Source organism: Garra rufa, chromosome 7, assembly GCF_049309525.1.
Source record: "Garra rufa chromosome 7, GarRuf1.0, whole genome shotgun sequence".
In the NCBI taxonomy this organism is placed as follows: domain Eukaryota; kingdom Metazoa; phylum Chordata; class Actinopteri; order Cypriniformes; family Cyprinidae; genus Garra; species Garra rufa.
Window position 1 is genome coordinate 25,353,912 of NC_133367.1, and position 21,487 is coordinate 25,375,398.

Genomic DNA, 21,487 nt, shown 5'->3' on the forward strand with positions numbered 1-21,487 from the left:
TCAAGATCATAATACTTAATAACATTTAATCATAAATTGCTAATATTAAAGACTTATTTTGCAAAATTTGAAAAAATAAAAATGAAAACTCATTTTTATTGTAAAATAATTTTTTTAAACCATCAACATAAATAAATTGTTAAAATAAAGACTTATTTTGTACAATTTTTAAAAGATATACTTTGAAAATAGTATTTTTTATTGTAAAATTTCATCCTTATTTTAAAACATCAAGGCCGTTATATGTAATAAAATTTAACGATACATAAATTGCTAAAATTACAGATTTATTTTGCAAAATCTGAAAAAGTAAATGACAGAAAACTAATTTTTATTATAATTTCTTATTTTTTAAACTATCAAGGTGGTAATATGTAATAATATTCAATGCTAAAATTATTTTGCAAAATTTGAAAAAGTGATTATTTGAAAACTATAATTTTTATTTTATTTTAAAAATGATCAAGGTCATAATATGTAATAAAAAAGATAAAAAAAACTTCTAAAATGTCGTAAAAGAATGTCGTTTTTATTGTAGTGTAACTCATCAAGGTCATAATATATAATTAATTTTAATGATAGCAAAATCATTTAAATACATATTTTGCTAAATTTGCAGAAATAAATATTAAGAAGCTGTCTTTTATATTGGTTTCAACCATCAAGACCGTAATATGTAATAACATTTTAATAATAAATAAACTGCAAAGATGAAAGGCTTATTTTGCAAAAATTGAAAAAGTAAATTGTAAAAGTTTTATCGTAAAGTTTCATATTTTGTTTTTAACCATCAAGGTTATAAAATTGAATCATAAATAAATCACTAAAATTAAAGACTTATTTTGCTAAATTAAAAATGTAAAAACGGTCATTTTGATGGTAAAGTTTCATCCTTTTCGAAGTTTAATTTTTTTTTAAATCATAAAGGTTATAATATGTAATACAATCTAATCATAAATAAATTGCGAAGATTTAAGACTCGTTTCGCAAAATCTAAAAATAAATACATAAATAAATATTTGAAAAACTAATTTTTATTGTAGTATATAAGTGTAACTCATCAAGATCATCATAATGCATAAATTACTTATCAACTTAGCAAAATTTTCAGTAATAAATATTTGAAAACGAAATATTTTTTTTGTAACTTTTCACCCTTTTTTTTTTTAACTCGTCAAGGTCAGATGCAGATTCAAACACACACCGGCAAGGTTGCAAACCGCTAACACAAGCGCAGTGCATGGTAAGATTCATTGAATTATTTTTTTTTTTTAGAAAACAATAAGCTGTTGATTTGTTTTGTGGCATTGTTAACAAGACTTCCCAAGCTGTTTTTCTTTTCAACTTTTAGACTAAAGCGAAAGATAACGGCTATTTCACGGTCAAGTGCTTTGATGGCAGCGTTCACCATTTCAAAGTGTCACAGAAGAACAACCCCGAAGACACCAGAAAAGTGAGATTCCTTTCAGCTCAGTCTGGCCTGGAGTGTGTTATGTAAGTTAGTGTGAATGTGTGTGTTATTTTTCAGAGGTGGCTGGAGGCCATAGAGGAGCATTCAGCCTTTAGCACTCATTACTGCTCACAAGATCCAGACAGCGAGGAAGAGGAAGACAACGTTGTGTCTGCGCTTGAGCTTTCTGACTCACTTCAGGTGAGAAATGATATCTGCATCTTGATTTATCGATGAAATAGTATCTTAGCAATCACGTCAGATGAAAAAATGCACATGGTCGCCCTTCCTTCCTCATGTACAAGGATGCATAGCTGTTTATCATGTGACAAAATGATCTATGAGCAGAAAAGCTTGTTTTGTTATATATTAAAATAAATTATAAAGATATACAAAATACAATTATACAAATATACTCTAATTTTTATAGTCCGGAAAAAATAATAATACACACATACTACACTTAAAATGAATACAAATAAATACATAAAACATTTAAAATATTAATTTTATGTGACGATGTTATCTATGAGCTGAAAAAGCTTGTATTATTTACAGAAACGATTATGAAGATAAATGCTGGCATTAAAATATTTTTTTGTTCATTTTTGGTTATGAAAGAATATTTTTAGGACATTAAACAGTTATAATAATATCATATCATTTATAATATACAATATAATATGATTATGTATACTTTGTAATTGTGCACTAAAATACCATATATCATAAATACTCTACTGGATTTGATTAATATTATTTAATTAATAATATTATTTGTCTACATTAAACATTGTAGAGAGACACATCAATTATTGAAATTATTTAGTTGGTTCAGACATCTTCTAAACAATGAAAATATGAATAAAAAAAGTGAAATAAAATATTACATATATATATATATTTATAATTATTTATAATATATAATAAATATTAATATAATAAATGTGTGTGTGTGTTTGTGTGTGTGTATATAAAAGCTTAAAGAATATAAAAAATGAAATTAATTTATTTTATTAAATTATATATAATTTAAAAGTAAAACTAAAATAACATAAAAAAGAATATATATAAAAACCTTAAATTATTATTTAAATAAATGAATTACATTTAAAAGTAAAACTAAACTTACATTAAATTAAAATACACACACACACACACACACACACACACACACACACACACACTCACATATATATATAAGAATTATTAATACCAACAATGATAAAGTGAGTACATTTTTTAATAAATTTATATATATTACATTTATATAAATGTATAAAAATAATAATACAAATAAATAAAAAGTAAAAAATTAAATAAAATAAAAAGATTAAATGAATATTAAAGTTATATTATGTTATTAAATTATGTATTAAATTCTATAATTTAATTTCTATAATTTAATGTATAATGTATATGTGATATACATTACATTTATATTTGTATATAAAGCTTAAAAAAATACTAAATAATTTAAAAGGTAAATAAAAACATTTAATTACATTTTATGTATGTATGTGTGTACAGTCGTGGCCAAAAGTTTTGAGAATGACACAAATATTAGTTTTCACAAAGTTTGCTGCTAAACTGCTTTTAGATCTTTGTTTCAGTTGTTTCTGTGATGTACTGAAATATAATTACAAGCACTTCATACGTTTCAAAGGCTTTTATCGACAATTACATGACATTTATGCAAAGAGTCAGTATTTGCAGTGTTGGCCCTTCTTTTTCAGGACCTCTGCAATTCGTCTGGGCATGCTCTCAATCAACTTCTGGGCCAAATCCTGACTGATAGCAACCCATTCTTTCATAATCACTTCTTGGAGTTTGTCAGAATTAGTGGGTTTTTGTTTGTCCACCCGCCTCTTGAGGATTGACCACAAGTTCTCAATGGAATCAAGATCTGGGGAGTTTCCAGGCCATGGACCCAAAATTTCAACGTTTTGGTCCCCAAGCCACTTAGTTATCACTTTTGCCTTATGGCACGGTGCTCCACCGTGCTGGAAAATGCATTGTTCTTCACCAAACTGTTGTTGGATTGTTGGAAGAAGTTGCTGTTGGAGGGTGTTTTGGTACCATTCTTTATTCATGGCTGTGTTTTTGGGCAAAATTGTGAGTGAGCCCACTCCCTTGGATGAGAAGCAACCCCACACATGAATGGTCTCAGGATGCTTTACTGTTGGCATGACACAGGACTGATGGTAGCGCTCACCTTTTCTTCTCCGGACAAGCCTTTTTCCAGATGCCCCAAACAATCGGAAAGAGGCTTCATCGGAGAATATGACTTTGCCCCAGTCCTCAGCAGTCCATTCGCCATACTTTTTGCAGAAGATCAATCTGTCCCTGATGTTTTTTTGGAGAGAAGTGGCTTCTTTGCTGCCCTTCTTGACACCAGGCCATCTTCCAAAAGTCTTGGCCTCACTGTGCGTGCAGATGCGCTCACACCTGCCTGCTGCCATTCCTGAGCAAGCTCTGCACTGGTGGCACTCCGATCCCGCAGCTGAATCCTCTTTAGGAGACCTGATCTTGCAGGAGATCCTGGGGCTTGCTGCACTTTCTTGGACGCCCTGAAGCCTTCTTAACAATGCAGTGGAAAGTTTTTTTTCGGGATTAAGTTAATTTTCATGGCAAAGAAGGACTATACAATTCATCTGATCACTCTTCATAACATTCTGGAGTATATGCAAATTACTATTATAAAAACTTAAGCAGCAACTTTTCCAATTTCCAATTTTAAATGTAATTCTCAAAACTTTTGGCCACGACTGTGTGTGTGTGTGTGTGTGTGTGTGTGTGTGTGTGTGTGTGTGTGTGTGTGTGTGTGTGTGTGTGTGTGTGTGTGTGTGTGTGTGTGTGTGTGTGTGTGTGTGTGTGTGTGTGTGTGTGTGTGTTTAAATGAATATTAATAAAAAATGATATTATATTACATTAAATATAAAATTATATAATTTAATTTCTATTTAATAATTTATTAAATGAAGTAAAATAAAATGACATAAAATTTAAATAAATTTAAATTTATATATATACTTAAACTAAATGAATGCTAAAATATAAATTATTATTATTATTTTTTTATTTAATGACAAACATTTTTAATTATATTAAATGGATAAAACAATTAATAACAACTTTTTGTGCACCATAAAAATGAACTATAAATAGACAGTGTTATGATATGCATCATGCTCATATATTTCTGCAGTTCGAAGGAAAATGACTTCTGACTTCCCTTTTCACTTTAACCACAGGAAGTGGTGAAGTTGACTAACCCTGACCTTTTCTTACAGTATAGACCTTTCTCTTCCACAGTGTCCTTTTTTATTCCTTTCTGTTTTGTTGTTCCTCCTTTTGTGTGGCAGCGGGCCGAGGCGTGCCATCAGAAGCTAGAGACAGAGGTGCTGGCCCTTCTGTCCATGGTGAAAGAAGACGGCCTGGCGGAACGTAAGACCAATAATCATCCTCTGCATCTGATTGGCCAAAACCACATATGCAGTTCTGTTTTTATTTTAAAGCCACAGTGCATTTTTATATTCTTGCAGGAGTCCCTGCAGCATTTGTTCAGAAGCTGAAGGAGGTCTGTGAAGCCTCCAGTGAAACCTGCTCTTCACTGCATCAGTGTCTGGGACTTTTTTCCAAACGAGAAGGAGTACGTACCTATTTCACTGCATTCTTCACTGCACATTTTACTGCACACTTGAGCCTTGGTGCTCACTTGAACTACACAGGTTCGAATTTGGCTGCAACGTGATCGCCACTTCTAACAATTTTATGTCCCCATTCCCTATATTTGTCAAATAAAGAGGCTAAAACCCCAAAAATTATAAAAAATAAAATAAAAAAACAGCACGTCAAGTCACAGTTAATGATCACAAATACATACAATAAATGTATAAAACATGTCTTTATTTTGTGAATTTGGTGAAAGTGTGTCTGTTGTTCCAGGCACGCAGTGTGAAACTGGAACAGGAAGTGGAGAAGAATAAAATCCTGTCGGAGGCTCTGCAGACGTTGGCCACTGAACATCATGAGCTGGAGCAGTCGGTGGTCAAAGGATCTTCGCCCCGCAGCGTCTTCAGCGAAGATGAGTTCTACGACGCTCTGTCTGGTTCGTATGCTTGAGAATAAAACGGCAAACCGTTCAAACACTTGTTCAAAAGTTTGGGGTCACTTTTTAAAAATATACTATTGCTTTTATTCAGCAAGGGTGCACTAAATTATGGAAGCCTGTTTTCGCCACTGAATAAAAAATTTAAAGATTGTGACTTTTTATCTCACAATTTTCTCTCAGTTGTTTTCTCGCAATTGCAAGTTTACATTATAAAGTTAGAAAGTCAGAATTGTGAGATATAAACCTGCAATTCTTAGACATAAACTCTCAATTCTGAGAAATAAAGTCATAATTGCGAGATATAAACTACAATTCTGACTTTTTTTCTCAGAATTGCGAGTTTATATTTCGCAATTGTGATTTATGAAAAGGCAGATTCGTGAGATATAAACTAGAAATTCTAAGAACATATCAGTCTTTTTCCCCCTTCAAAATTGGACTTTATAACTCACAATTGTAAATTTGTATCTCACACTTCTGAGAAAAAGTCAGTATTGCGAGTTATAAAGTCAGAATTATGAGGCAAAGTCGCCATTCTGAGAAATAAAGAATTGATATAAATAAAGAATTGAGAGAATTGTTTTTGAGGGAAAACAAAAGGCTGATATATTCTCAAAAGTTTATATCTCACAATTCTGACTTGACTTGCAATTGTGTTATAAAGTCAAAATTGCAAGATATAAACTCACAATTCTGAGAAAAAGTGTGACAATTGCGATAAAAAATCTGCAAACCATTCAAACACTTGTTCAAAAGTTTGGGGTCAGTTTTTCAAATATACTATTGCTTTTATTCAGCAAGGGTGCACTAAATTATGAAAGCCTGTTTCCGCAATTCTGACTTTTTCTCAGAAGTGTGAGATACAAACTTGCAATTGCGAGTTATAAAGTCCAATTTTGAAGGAGGGGAAAAAACACTGATCTGTTCTTAGAATTGCTAGTTTGTATCTCACAAATCTGACTTAACTAAAACTACAAAACAAATCACAATTGCGAAATAAATAAACTCGCAATTCTGAGAAAAAAAGTCAGAATTGTAGTTTACATCTCGCATTTATTACTTTATTTCTCAGAAATGCAACTTTACTTCTCAGAATTGAGAGTTTATGTCTAAGAATTGCAAGTTTACTTTTTCAAACAACCCTGAAAAAAAAAATTCCACAAAAATATTAAGCTGTGAACCTGTTTTCAACAATAATAAGAAGAAACTTGGAAGTTTATATCACAATTGTGACACTTTTTTCTCTGAATTGTAAGTTTATATCTCGCAATTTTGACTTTATAACACAACTGCGAGTTAATAAGTCAGAATTTTGAGATATAAACTTTTGACAATATATCAGCCTTTTGGTTTCCCTCAAAATTGGACTTTATAATAAGTTTATATCTCAGATTCTGAAAAAAAACTCGGAATTGCATAAAAAAGTCAGAATTGCGAGATATAATTGTTTTTATCTTGTAATTCTGACTTCATAACTGGCAATTGCGAGTTTATATCATGCAATTCTAAAAAAAAAAAAAAAAGTGAGATAAAAAGTCACAGTAACCTTTTTTTGTTTTATTCATAGGCGGAAATGGGCTTCCATACTAAATTGATCAAAAGTAACAGTAAAAATATTTCTATTTCAAATAAACTGTTCTTTTGAACTTTCTTTTTATCAAACAAGCCTGGAAAAAAAAAGCGTTTCCACAAAAATATTAAGCAGTGAAACCGTTTTCAACAATAACAAGAAGAAACATTTCTTGAGCAACCAATCAGCATATTAGAATGATTTCTGAAGGATCATGTGATCTGAAGACTGAAGCAGCGATGCTGAAAATTCAGCTTTGCATCACAGGAATAAATTACATTTTGAAATATATTCAAATAGAAGACAGTTCTTTTGAATAGTAATAATATTTCACAATATTACTGATTTTGCTGTATTTTTGATCAAATAAATGTGAGCATTAGAGATTCTTCCAAAAATATTATTACTGAATTCTGTCATGAATTACTCGCCCTTATGTTGTTCCAAACCCATAAGACCTTCAGAACACAAATTAAGATTTTTTTGATGAAATCCGAGAACTTCCTGGCCCTGCATAGACCGCAATGGTACTACCACGTTCAAGATCCAGAAAGTTAGTAAGGACATCGTTAAAATAGTCCATCAGACATGTGACATCAACCGTAATGTTATGAAGCTACGAGAATACTTTCAGTGTGCAAAGAAAAAAAGAACAACTTTATTTAACAATTGCTTCTGTTCTGTGTCAGTTGCATTGCTGTCTATGCAGGGTCAGAAAGCTCTTGGATTAAATCAGAATATCTTAATTTTGTTCTGAAGATGGTTTGGAATGACATGAGGGTGAGTAATCCCTATCCCTTTAAGATGATTACGGTGTACAGTAATCAGTAAAGGTAAAGTTACAGACCATGAGCCCATGTAAAACTCATCAGCCATATCAAAGCCTGTGGTGTAATTGCTGTAAATCTTCAGAACGAGCTTCACAAGTACGAGGCACCTTTCTTAGCGACGTGTCCAGTCACTTCCGACTATGCGGTTCCATTAAACGCCACCTGATCCCCTGCTCAGGTTTCCTGCGAGAGCCTGTTGCCGTCGGCCGCTCATTGTCCCACTAAGCCATGTCTGTTTGTGCTCTGTTGCCGCAGATTCGGACTCTGAGCCCGAGCTGAGCGGTTGTGAGACAGCCGGCCATTCCTACGAAGACGGAGAGGACTTCAAGTCCGAGCTCTTCTGCAGCATCTCAAGTAATCTCAGCGGCAGGATGTCCCAGGAAGACCGTCGTGGAGAGGAAGAAGACGATGATGAGGTGGCCAGAGTCAACGGAGTGAGGAAACACAGGTGGGAATGGCTAAAACACAAACGACAAACTACAACTATTTGGTGTGTAACAACATTAGCTAAATCTGTTTTTGAAAATTCGAGTTAAAAGACCAAAGCAACTGAAAATTCTCAGTGGGTTTTAAATAAAAAAACAAACTTGTACAAATAAACATACAAGTTTATAAACAAATGTTCAGCCCTGTTTGTGTTTCAAAGTCACTTTGTTGTTATTTGTCTAGTTTCTTAGACGCAACTTCTCTGTGTTTTGTTTTGGTTTGTATCTTGTGGTAAATAATTTAGCGAGCCGAGGCCAGAAGAGGCGCACATAATGAAATGCTAAAAGATTGATGAGGTAGCCGAGTTTAACGCTGTAATTCGAACTTTTAAGGCTCGGCATGTTGATTGACGGCCCATTGACGAATAGTTGACTGATTTTCAGCCTGATCACAGAGTTATTTTTATTTACTGGATAACTGTTTTATAATATTGTATATACATGTGCGTGTGTGTGTGTGTGTGTGTGTTTTTTTTTACTATATACAATTTAGTTTTTTTCATATTATTATATAATATTTTCATTGTTTATATAAACTGATCACAGAGTTATTTTTAGTGGACATCTGATAACTTTTATAATACTGATAACTTTTTGTAATACTGTATTTAGAATAGATAGGTGTATGTTTCATGTTTATTTAATGTATACACATGTATTTATAAATATTATTGAACAAATATTTATAAATATATATATATATATATATATATATATATATATATATATATATATATATATATATATAATACAATATTAATATTATACAATATTTTATTAATTTTATTAATATTATACAAGATTTAAAATATTGTACAATATACAATATTTTATTGCTATATGTAGATATATTTCATAAATATCTAGAATTTTTAAATTATTTTAAACATAAATTATTTTATATAAATACACAATATATATATTTTTAAGTTTTTTTAGCAAACATGAAATGTTGAATTTTCTAATTTTGTATTTGTAAAAAAATCACTTAAATTATTTCTTAAAATATATAATATAATTAAATAGTTTACAATATTTTGTTGCTATATATAGATATACATTTCATAAATATATAGACACAAATATTTTAAAATATGACATTATTATTTTTGTTTATATTACCAAGCTGAATATAAATTATTTTTTGTAAATATAAAATAATTAAATATATTTACACTGCCAATCAAAAGTTTGTGATCAGTAAGCTTTTTAAAGGAGACTTTTCTACTCAACAAGGCTGCATTTATTTGATTAAAAATACAGAAAAAATGTAATATTGTGAAATGTTAATGCAATTCAAAATAGTGTTTTTTATTTTAATTTTAATATACTTTAAAATATAATTTATTCCTGTGATGCAAAGCTGAATTTCCAGCATCATTACTCCAGTCTTCAGTGTCACATGATCCTACAGAAATCATTCTAATATGCTGATTTATTATCAATGTTGAAAACAGTTATGCTGCTTAATATTTTTATTTTTATTTTTCAGGAATCCTTGATAACTAAAATGTTAAAAAGAACAGCATTTATTTAAAATAGAAAATTTTTGTAACAATAAACACCTAGTTCAAAGTGTGGGGTCAGTGTTTTTGTCTTTCTTTCTCTCTTTTAAAGAAATTAATACTTTTATCTAGCAAGGATGTGTTAAATTAATAAAAAAAAGTGATAGTAAAGACTTGTTAGAAAAGATTTCTATTTTGACTAAATGTTGTTCTTTTTAATTTTCTTATTTATCAATGAATCTAGAAAAAAGTAACATAAATTGTATCACGTTCCAAAAAAAATGTATATTATAAAATATAAAAAAATATAAATATAAGCAGCACAATAATTTCCAACATTGATATTAAAAGTAATAAATCAGCATATTAGAATGATTTCTGAAGGATCATGTGACACTGAAGACTGGTGTAATGGCTGATGAAAATTCAGCTTAGTATCACAGAAATAAATTATATTTTGAAGTATATTAAAATATTATTATGTTATTTTGAATTGCAATAATATTTCATAATTTTACTTTTATTTCTGTATTTTTGATCAAATAAATTAAACTTTGATGAGCATAAGAGACTTTTTTAAAAAAACATTAAAAATCGTACTGATCCCAAACGCTTGAGCGGCAGTGTATCTGTGTATAAACTACATAACATGCAAAAAATATAACATCTCTACATTGTTATGTTTATATTCAGCAGGTACAGTATAAAAAAGAGCAGGTTTCTGTGTATCTTGAGCTCTTTGAAACTGATCGGGACACTGGCCTTGCTTTACTGAATAAGATATAAAGCTTCCGTTACCTGTCTGATAACGCCAGTCTAGACGTGTTCCATCTGCATGACAACAGCTTATAGTTACCATGGAAACAGCGAATTAGTCCTTTTTTAGTCATTTAGTGGTTTCTTAATGTAAACAGACATTTTTCAGAAGCTGTCAAGGCACAGCTCAGTTACCTTTAATTATTCCACAGGACAAGTTTACCAGCACCAATGTTCTCCAGGAACGACTTCAGCATCTGGAGCATACTGAGGAAGTGCATTGGGATGGTGAGCTTTTTACTTGCACTTTTACTGTAAGACAATGTTCACCTTCAAGTTGTTCCAAACTTGTATACTTTCTTTCTGCTGTTGAACAAAACGCAATCACCAAAATTCTTCAGAATTTTCATTATTGGGTGAACTGTCACTTTAAATGGAGCATCATGTTTTATTGATTCTATTTATATTTCAGGAGCTGTCTAAGATCACCATGCCTGTTATTTTTAATGAGCCGCTGAGCTTTCTACAAAGACTAACAGAATATATGGAGCACACGTACCTCATCCATCAGGCTAATTCTTCAGACGATTCTATTGAGAGAATGAAGGTAAAAAAAAAATGTAATTAAATATTTTATAAAGTAAATATTGATAAGTAATGAATTTGTAATATATTTGTAATTTTTTAAATTTATATGCTACTAAATGTTTTATTATAACATGCTTTCTATAACAGTTGCCTGGATGGAAAACAGTCTAACATGTGGATTTATAATGTGTGTTTTCTAAGTAAACGAATGCAAGAAATGTGTTTTCTCTCCAGTGTGTGGCTGCGTTTGCCGTATCAGCCGTGGCATCTCAGTGGGAGAGGACAGGTAAACCCTTCAACCCTCTGCTAGGGGAAACGTACGAGTTAGTCAGGTGAGAGATTTCAACCCTATCTAAATGCTTCTTTGTTAGCATTGATGAACAACACATTTATTGTTGTTTGGTTAATGTTCGTGGGCTAAATCTAGTCATTTCAATAGTAATTCAACCGATTGTGATTTTCATGTGAGGGACAGAAATTTCCCCAAGCAGATTTTGCTACAGAATCAGTGCTACACTATTGACTATAGAAGCCCGTTTCAGCCACTGAATAAAAATTAAAAAAGGTAATTGCGACTTATTATCTCACAATTCTGTCTTTTTTTCTTACAATTGTGAGTTTGTATCTCACAAGTCTGACTTTTTTTTTCTGAGAATTGTAAGATATAAAGTCGCAATTCTAAGAAATAAACTCACAATTCTAAGAAATAAAGCCAGAATTGCGAGATATAAACTCACAATTCTGGGAAATAATCTCACAATTGTGGAAAACAAACATCCAATTCTGGAAAATAAAGAGATTCAACGCTACACTATTGACTATGGTAACCTGTTTCCGCCACTGAATAAAAAATAAAAAAGGTAATTGCGACTTTTTATCTCACAATTCTGACTTTTTTACTCAGAATTGTGAGATATAAAGTCGCAATTCTGAGAAATAAAAATATGCCATTCTGAGAAACAAAGGCAGAATTGTGAACTCGCAATTCTGAGAAATAAACTTGCAATTCTAAGAAATAAAGTCATAATCGGGAGATAAAAACTTGCAATACTGAGAAATAAACTCACAATTCTAAGAAATAAAGCCAGAATTGCGAGATATAAACTGAAGATTCTGGAAAATAAACTTGCAATTCTGAGAAATAAACTCACAATTCTAAGAAATAAAGCCAGAATTGCGAGATATAAACTATGATCTCACATGATATAAAATATGATCTCACAATTCTGGAAAATAAAGAGATTCAACGCTACACTACTGACAATGGAAACCCGTTTCCGCCACTGAATAAAAAATAAAAAAGTTATTTGCGACTTTTTATCTCACAATTCTGTATTTTTTTCTCAGTCAATTGTGAGATATAAAGTTGCAATTCTGAGAAATGAAGTTGCAATTCTGGGAAATAAAATCAGAATTGTCAGATATAGTCAGCGCCGATAGCCTTGTGGGCAGCGCGTCGACATATAGCGCCCTTGCGCTCCGGGCGTCCCGTGTTCGAATCTAAACTCAAGGACCTTTCCCGCCCCCCATCTCTCTCCCACTTCGCTTCCTGTCATGTCTGATCTGTCCTATCGTAATAAAGTCAAAAATGTAAAAAAATTAATCTTAAAAAAAAAAAAAAGAATTGTGAGATATAAAGTCGCAATTCTGAGAAATAAACTCACAGTTTTGAGAAATAAAAATATTCAATTCTGAGAAATAAAGGCAGAATTGTGAACTCACAATTCTGAGAAATAAAGTTGCTATTCTGAGAAATAAAGTTGCTATTCTGAGAAATAAAGGCAGAATTAAAGTCAGAATTGTGAGATAAAAACGTGCAATTCTGAGAAATAAACTCACAATTCTAAGAAATAAAGCCAGAATTGCGAGATATAAACTCACAATTCTGGGAAATGATCTCACAATTCTGGAAAATAAAGAGATTCAACGCTACACTATTGACTATCGAAACCCGTTTCCGCCACTGAATAAAAAATAAAAAAGGTAATTGCAACTTTTTATCTGACAATTCTGTATTTTTTTTCTCAGAATTGTGAGATATAAAGTTGCAATTCTGAGAAATGAAGTTGCAATTCTGGGAAATAAAGTCAGAATTGTGAGAAATAAAAATATGCAATTCTGAGAAATAAAGGCGAGATATAAACTTTCAATTCTGGAATATATATATACTTAATTGCGAGATATGAACTCAAAATTCTGGGAAATAATCTCACAATTCTGGAAAATGAACTTCCAATTCTGGAAAATAAACTAGCAATTCTGCGAAATAAAGCCACAATTCCAAAAAATAAAGTCAGAATTGCGAGATATGAACTCACAATTCTGGAAAATAAACTCACAATTCTGAGAAATAAAGTCTGAATTCTGAGAGATAAAGTCAGATTTGTGAGAAATAAACTCACAATTCAACACTCACAACTCACAAGTTTATATCTTGCAACTTTATAACTCGCAATTACGAGTTTATATCATGCAATTCTGACTTCATATCTCCAAACTGCAATTTTATATCACAATTCTGAGAAAAAAAAGTCAGAATTGTGAGTTATATCTTGCAATTCTGAGAAAAAAAAGTAGAATTGTGAGATGTCAAAGTTACAATAACTTCTAAAAAAAAAAATATTCGGTGGCGGAAATGGCCTTCCATAACCGACAATGAACTTTTTTGCAGTCCAAATTTGGCTAATGTGACCGCACATTAACGTTAGCAAAACAAATGTGTTTTGTTTGTGCTTTTTTGAATGTTAATTTGTTAGCATTTGTGTTGGCATTGTCGTGAACATTGCAAGTGTGACTTTTTTGCCTTTTCTGAATGTTAATTTGTTAGCAATCAATTTAGCATTAAAAGTGTGACATTTGTGTTAGCATTCATGTTAGCATCATTGTTGCTATTTAAATTTTTTATTTTTTTTTGCCTTTTAATGTAAGTTTGTTAGCATTGCAAATGTGTTTTTCCCCACCTGCTGTGTGAATATCAGTATAGCAATGTGTTGGGCTCTTGGGCATAGTTACCATGTTTTTACCTCAACCTTCAGGGATGATCTTGGTTTCCGGCTGATATCAGAACAAGTGAGCCACCATCCTCCCGTCAGCGCCTTCCACGCAGAGGGTTTGCAGAAGGACTTTGTGTTTCATGGCTCCATCTATCCCAAACTGAAGTTCTGGGGCAAAAGTGTGGAGGCCGAACCTAAGGGTATCATCACCCTAGAACTTCCCAAGTAAGGGTCTGCTCTCGGTGCGATGGCACTTTATAATATCCACACATTGTTTTGTTGGGTTTCAGCTGTTCCTACATTTTTCATGAAATTTAGTTTAGTTAGTAGTAAAACATTCCTACACTGATTTTGTCGGTACTCCCAGTGTTTCAGTAGATCAATAATAAACTTGTTGCAGGCATAATGAGGCATACACATGGACAAACCCCACATGTTGTGTCCACAACATCATTGTGGGACAGCTGTGGATCGAACAGTATGGCAGTGTGGAGATTATCAACCACAGGTATCTGTAAGACTCTATACAAGTACTAGTTCTGATTTAACTTCACTAGCTTTACCAATGCAGCCCATTTGACTGATATTTGCCAACAGAACTGGTGAAAAATGCTGTCTGAGTTTCAAACCGTGTGGCCTTTTTGGCAAAGAATTACATAAGGTTGAAGGCTACATCCTGGACAAGAGGTCAGCAGTTTGAGAGTTTAACTTCCATGAGAAATATTCACACCATCACCACGTTGCTATTTTACATTGATTATTTGTGTATTCAATGCAGCAAAAAGAAAGTGTGCAACCTTTATGGGAAATGGACGGAGTGCATGTACATACTCGACCCAGCCACTTTTGAAACTCACAAGAAGAATGATAAGAAAGCGTCAGAAGATAAGAAAGGAAGTAAACAGGTGTTTCTCAATGTTTTTATACAACATTAGATACCGTGTAATGGTTCCAATCCAATAGGTTTTACTGAAGGAGATATGCTGTATGGTTTATAATAGTTTGCTTGGTGTTTCTCTGTCATCTCAGACATCAGAATCAGAAGAAACACCTCAGCCAGGTGGAGATTCGCTGGAGGTGATTCCAGGAAGTCGGTTGCTCTGGAGAATAGTACCTAGACCAGTCAACTCTGCCCAGGTCTGTTCCAGAATATTTGGAGATCTCGGAAAGCTTGTCCCGGAAACAAATCTGAGTTAAAGCGAGGCACTTGCAATGATTTCCCTATGGGCTTTTTTTATGCCTTTATTTGGACAAGCCAATACAGAGTAGACAGGAAAGCATTAGGTGGAGGAAGAGGGGAGCGGGATCGGCAAAGGACCACGAAACGGGATTCGAACTCGGGTCGCCACATTCACAGTTGTGTTGTGTGTCAGCACACTAACCACGAGGCTACTTTTAAAAGTAATGCATTACAATATTGCGTTACTCCATAAAAAGTAACTAATTGCATTACTTGGTTACTTTTTAGGGAAAGTAATGCATTACGTTACTTTTGCATTCCTTTTTCTCACCAAAGCTGGGCTTGCTTAGCCTAGAAATCTAGACGCACCCTAGCGGCAGCAAAAATTATTTTGCAGCCAGGTGGGTCTAGACACTCTCAATAGACCTTCTAGCTGCAAAAACCCAAATTGGGTCAGGCCAATCACAACGCGTATAGAGTAGGCGGGGCGGGCTTAACATATGACGACAGAGTTGCGACGGCTGCCACTTGAAAAACAAAGAATGGCGGCTGCAGCTGTCGAACAGCGGTCTTTCGAATCGGCTTTGGCCGCGACTCTGGAGGACTTGGAGTTAAGTTTTTCTTTAAGAAACGAGCAAAGAACGGCACTTAAGTCATTTTTAAAAAAGGAAGATGTGTTTGGAGTTTTGCCGACTGGATACGGAAAAATCTTAATATACCAATTATACCAACTACGTCACCTTCTTCGTTGCTCTGATTGGTTGAAGCGCTATCCTATTGCGTGCATAGGGATTTTGAGAGACAACCGTTTATCCCGCCCCTCGGAGTAAGCCGCGTCTATGGAGAGTTTCCAGACTAAACATCTTGATGTAAGTCTGGCTCGCCAGGCTAGGGCTTGCTTGTTTTAATAACAGAAAAACAAAAGTTATATTTGTAAAGGCCCTTTCACAACGAAAGTAAAATTAACAAGCCTCAGGCTGAAGAAGTGCACCTCATTCCCAATTTCTCTCAACACAGGGAGAGGAGATGGGTCAATGAATAAACGGGAAAACAAAGTAACTTGCGAAAAAGTAACTTGGACATTTCGTTGCAAATTTTAAAGTAATCCGATTACAAAACTCATGTTACTTGTAAACATTAAAATAATCACAGTTTTAGTTTTATATCAACAAGACTTGGACGATGTGTGTGTTAACAGGATTTTAGACTGAAAAGAAGAACATGTACTAACATTTTGTGTGTGAAATATCCAATTTTACAACTTGACAATGGCTTAACCCTAAAATGACAGCTTTACAGTGCAAATAATGCTCAGTTTTAAAATAAATAATTCTATACATTTTTTTATTAGTTGTCTGTGAAGTTGTCCCGAGTTCGAATCCTGATTCGAGAACCTTTCCCGATCCCGCCCCTATCTCTCTTCCACTTCGCTTCCTGTCAGCTCTGATCTGTCCTATCATAATAAAGGTGAAAATGCCAAAAATAATTACAAAAATTACAGTTAGTTTAATGAAATTGTATACTGCAAAAATTGGCTCATTTTAAATGCATCATGTGACCTCCACTTTTCTTTTTCCCCCCGAATATTTGGATGTTATTTTTGTGGTAATCAAATTATGCCACAAAAGCTGTCGTTGAAGCTTACTGAACTTGGAAATCTAACTTTCTCATTTTCTATATTTTGGTTTTATTTGCATATAAACAGATGTACAACTTCACTACATTCGCAATGCAGCTCAATGAGCTGGACAAAGAGATTGAATCGGTCATCCCGAAAACGGACAGCAGACTGAGGCCGGACATACGAGCCATGGAGAATGGAGACATCGGTATGTGTATCCGTAGAAGTTGTCATAAACCTGCCACATTTAAATATCCAGAAGTTGAATAACTTTCTGTTTTGAACATCTTAGACCTGGCCAGTGAGGAGAAGAAGAGACTGGAAGAGAAACAAAGGGCGGCACGTAAGAACCGCTCTAAGTCGGACGACGAGTGGAAGACGAGGTGCAGAAATATTTTGTATTTTCACGTTTCACGGTTTGCTTGTGCAAAAAGTAACTACAGATATTGTTGACACTGAAAAATCATTAATGAATATGGGATATCCTTCAAACTGTACACATTGGAAAATACAAGTTAAATAACTCTTTTTTGTTGTGATATTAGGGTTTGCTTGTGACTAACTGCATATCCATTTCTATTATGTATACTAAATTTGGTCATTTATTTATTTGTTAAACCATTTTCATCCATAGCTTCACAATATCTACTTAAAGGGATGGTTCACTGAAAATGAAAAATCTGTCATTAATTACTCACCCTCATGTCGTTGCAAACCTGTAAGACCTTTAATCTTCAGTACACAAATTAAGATGTTTTTAATGAAATCCGAGTGTTTAAACCACTGATGTCACATTGACTATTTTAACAATGTCCTTACTACCTTTCTGGGCCTTGAATGTGTCAGAAATATCTTAATTTGTGTTCTGAAGATAAACAAAGATCTTAAAAAGGTGAGTAATTAATAACATTGCATTGATGTTTAACAACACTATTATTCCTGGTTCACTGGGCACTGTCCTTTGCATTAACCTTATTCCCCCCTTTATTTCTTCCGGCATTATCATCTGTCCTGTGACTTTGCTGTGGTGAGCAGAAACATCGCCTCCGGCCCCAGGTGTGACGCTTGCTTTGTTGCTCTATCTTTGCATTCAGCTGTTTCACTGCAGAATCCAATTTAATTGCCTCGAGCGACTGAAATCTAACCACTAATAATAGCACAAGATGGGTTGTTTGTTGTAGAACATATTATGTAACAATAGTCCCATACATAATTATAGTAAAACATGTGTTTTGTGTATGGGGTGCACCATTACGGGCTTTTAAAGACTGCTTAAATTCTAAATTATTCAGCAGTTATGATGGAAAACAACTAGAGGATTTTTAATCATCAACAATCAATAATTTTAATAAACATCAAATGCACACAGTTGAGGTCAAAAGTTTACATACGCCTTGCAGAATCTGCAAAATGGTCTTTATTTTACCAAAATAAGAGGGATCATACAAAATACAGGTTATTTTTTATATAGTTTTATTTAGTTTTATTTAGTAGTCCACAAGAGAAAATAATAGTTGAGTAATTTATGAAAACGACCCCTTTCAAAAGCTTACATGCACTTGATTTCTAATACTGTTGCAACCTGAAATTCTTTGGTTTTTCAGCATTTTTCTGTATTTGAACCCTTTCCAACAATGACTGTATGGATTTGAGATCCATCTTTTTCAGACTGAGGACAACTGAGGGACTCGTATGCAACTATTACAGAAGGTTCAAACGCTCACTGATGCTTCAGAAGGAAAAACAAAGCATTATGAGCCGGGGGGTGAAAACTTTTGGAATTTGAAGATCAGGGTAAATTTTTTTTGTCTTCTGGGAAACATGTGCGTATCTTCTATAGCTTCTGAAGGGCAGTACTAAATGAAATAAATATGATGTTTAGGCAAAATAAGAAAAATGTACACATCCTCATTCTGTTCAAGTTTTCACCCCCGGCTCTTAATGCATCGTTTTTCCTTCTGAAGCATCAGTGAGCGTTTGAACCTTCTGTAATAGTTGCATATGAGTCCCTTAGTTGTCCTCAGTGTGAAAAGATGGATCTCAAAATCATACAGTCATTATTGGAAAGGGTTTTAAATACACAAAAATGTGAGACCTGAAGGAGTCAAACTGAACAGCAAGGGACTAATGAACAACTATCACTAAACCAGAAACACAGCTGTGGATCATTCAGGTAGCAACACTGTATTAAGAATCAGAATCATTTTTATAAGTTCAATTATTTTTTTCTCTTGTGGACTATATGTAAACATATTTTATGTGAAATCTTATTCAGGTCAGTACTAAATAAAAAACAACAACATGCATTTTGTATGATCCCTGTTATTTTGATAAAATAATTAACATGTTGCAGATTCTGCAAGGTGCATGTAAACTTTTGACCTCAACTGTACATAATAGTACGTCATATCTATTTTTTTGTCATATGTAAATGGAACTTTACACTAAAGGAATGAGTTGTTGTTGGGGTTTTTTATGCCCCCCTTAGACAATGTATTTTTAATGTGGAATAAGACGATGTAAACAGAGCTCTCTGGCCTTCTACTGGTGAAACTTTACACCTGGTTTAAGTGTTACAGCCAAATGCTCCACCGAATCTATTGAACGAAGAAAGAGACGATTCTAATGGGGGTCAAAGAAAAAAATTTTCACGCATGTTTGGCTGACCCCAAGCGACTCCTGTTATAATCAATGTTTTACGCGTTCGCTGAACTAAATCTTTTCTCGTTGCATGAACCAGGTGGTTTAACCAAGGTCCAAATCCACACAACGGCTCTCAGGATTGGCTGTTCTCCAATGGCTACTGGGACCGTGATTATTCCCAACTACCGGACATCTACTGACTTACAGGGACCTTGTGTTGATAAATTGTATAGTTACCAGTAACATAACTATGAAACTATGCACCCTGAGCTGGTTGGCCAGGTGAACATTTCACATATCATAAATAATATTCTGTTTCAAAAGAGAACTTTGTTTTAAACCCACTACTCTGAATTTAGTTTTACACTGTGAAATTTAAGCAACAATCAAGGTCTTAGGAACTACAGGTTGTGACAAATCATGAAGATGATAATCACAAGTCGGGCTTGATATGGTAATATCAGTGTACTGTAATAGCAACAATGTTCTATTTTAGATTTATGGAATAATAAAGTAAGGATTTGTTAACAATGGTACATTGTGGGTGTCCCCCAAGGCTCAAGTCTGAGTCCATTTTGTTTTCTGTTCATTGGCTTAAAAATGAACTTAAGTTGGATCATTCCCACTGTGTTGAGTGTGGAATGTGGTACAAAACAATTGGTTGTGAAATTTACTGTTATACACTCAAATGTTTTAAAATTCAAAATTCATCCACATACAATACAGTATTAGGACAGTGTGTCTATTTCTGCTGCTTTTTCTGTTTTTTTTTTTTTTTTAGAGAGAGAGATGCCTGTGTGGTATCACTAATATATTGACTAATGTCTTTTGTTATATTATAATGTAATATAACAGTCTTATTTTAATTATGTATTTATCGTGAGTTCATCTATTTTTAAACATTTAAAAGTATAAAGTTGGTCAGAAACATGAAGCTGTATTGATCACTTGATGCGGTCTACTTTTAACTTCATATTAATGTATTTTGTGTGTGTGTTACATGCTTTTGTGTGTATATCTCCAGACTCAAGATCAAAACAAAAAAGCCTACAGATGATGAGCAGAAAACAATTATGTGCATTAAAGATTGTATTTAGATTACATCTAAAAAATAAAAACCAAAAAAATAGTTGTGTGAATGTTTTATGCAATATAGAAACACATTTTTATGTTATTATTTATATGAATACACATTATAAACTTTATAAGATGCACTACACATAAATACCACAAAACCAGTCTTAGCACAGGTATATTTGTAGCAATAGCCAACAATACATTGTATGGGTCAAAATCATATTTTTTCTTTTATGCCAAAAAAAAAAAAAAAAAAAAAAAACATTCATGTTCCATTAAGATATTTGGGAGATTTCCTACCGTAAATATATCAAAACTTAATTTTTGATTAGTAATATTGTTAAGTACTTTTTATCAACTTCAAAGGCGATTTTCTCAATTTTTTACAAAAATAGTTGTATCTCGGTCAAATATTGTCCTATCCTAACAAACCATACATCAATGGAAAGCTTATTTATTCGGCTTTAACAGTTTATGAACTGTATGGGCATTTGAGGATTTTTCCCTCACCTCAAATTTCAAACGGCGTTTACAAGAGAACGATGTGCGCATGCGCTTGCTGCCTTAACGACGTATCGTTACCACAGCACGACAAAATGAGATGTAAGTTAAGTAAAACAGCAGTGCAGCAGCGCTTGGAATGAAAACACGATTGTCGTGTTATTAAACGTGTGT

The 21,487-nt window shown here is 33.1% G+C and overlaps 1 protein-coding gene across 2 annotated transcripts in view; it reads left to right on the forward strand.

Moving 5' to 3' along the window:
* osbpl1a (oxysterol binding protein-like 1A) overlaps window positions 1–20,853 on the forward strand; it is a 27,928-nt gene extending 7,075 nt beyond the window's left edge. Inside the window, exons 10-28 of one of the 2 annotated variants that reach the window (XM_073843880.1) lie at window positions 1,180–1,243; window positions 1,352–1,453; window positions 1,529–1,651; window positions 4,816–4,897; window positions 4,996–5,102; window positions 5,399–5,561; window positions 8,220–8,412; window positions 10,923–10,998; window positions 11,183–11,317; window positions 11,533–11,630; window positions 14,334–14,516; window positions 14,692–14,799; window positions 14,889–14,978; window positions 15,070–15,196; window positions 15,321–15,428; window positions 17,177–17,300; window positions 17,385–17,475; window positions 18,128–18,148; window positions 19,833–20,853. In XM_073843880.1, coding sequence (XP_073699981.1) covers window positions 1,180–1,243; window positions 1,352–1,453; window positions 1,529–1,651; window positions 4,816–4,897; window positions 4,996–5,102; window positions 5,399–5,561; window positions 8,220–8,412; window positions 10,923–10,998; window positions 11,183–11,317; window positions 11,533–11,630; window positions 14,334–14,516; window positions 14,692–14,799; window positions 14,889–14,978; window positions 15,070–15,196; window positions 15,321–15,428; window positions 17,177–17,300; window positions 17,385–17,475; window positions 18,128–18,148; window positions 19,833–19,935 — 2,098 coding nt within the window. In that variant the 3' untranslated portion in view covers window positions 19,936–20,853. The remainder of the gene's footprint in view (window positions 1–1,179; window positions 1,244–1,351; window positions 1,454–1,528; window positions 1,652–4,815; window positions 4,898–4,995; window positions 5,103–5,398; window positions 5,562–8,219; window positions 8,413–10,922; window positions 10,999–11,182; window positions 11,318–11,532; window positions 11,631–14,333; window positions 14,517–14,691; window positions 14,800–14,888; window positions 14,979–15,069; window positions 15,197–15,320; window positions 15,429–17,176; window positions 17,301–17,384; window positions 17,476–18,127; window positions 18,149–19,832) is intronic. The other variant, XM_073843881.1, reaches the window with a different exon arrangement.
* Window positions 20,854–21,487: the final 634 nt, after the last annotated feature.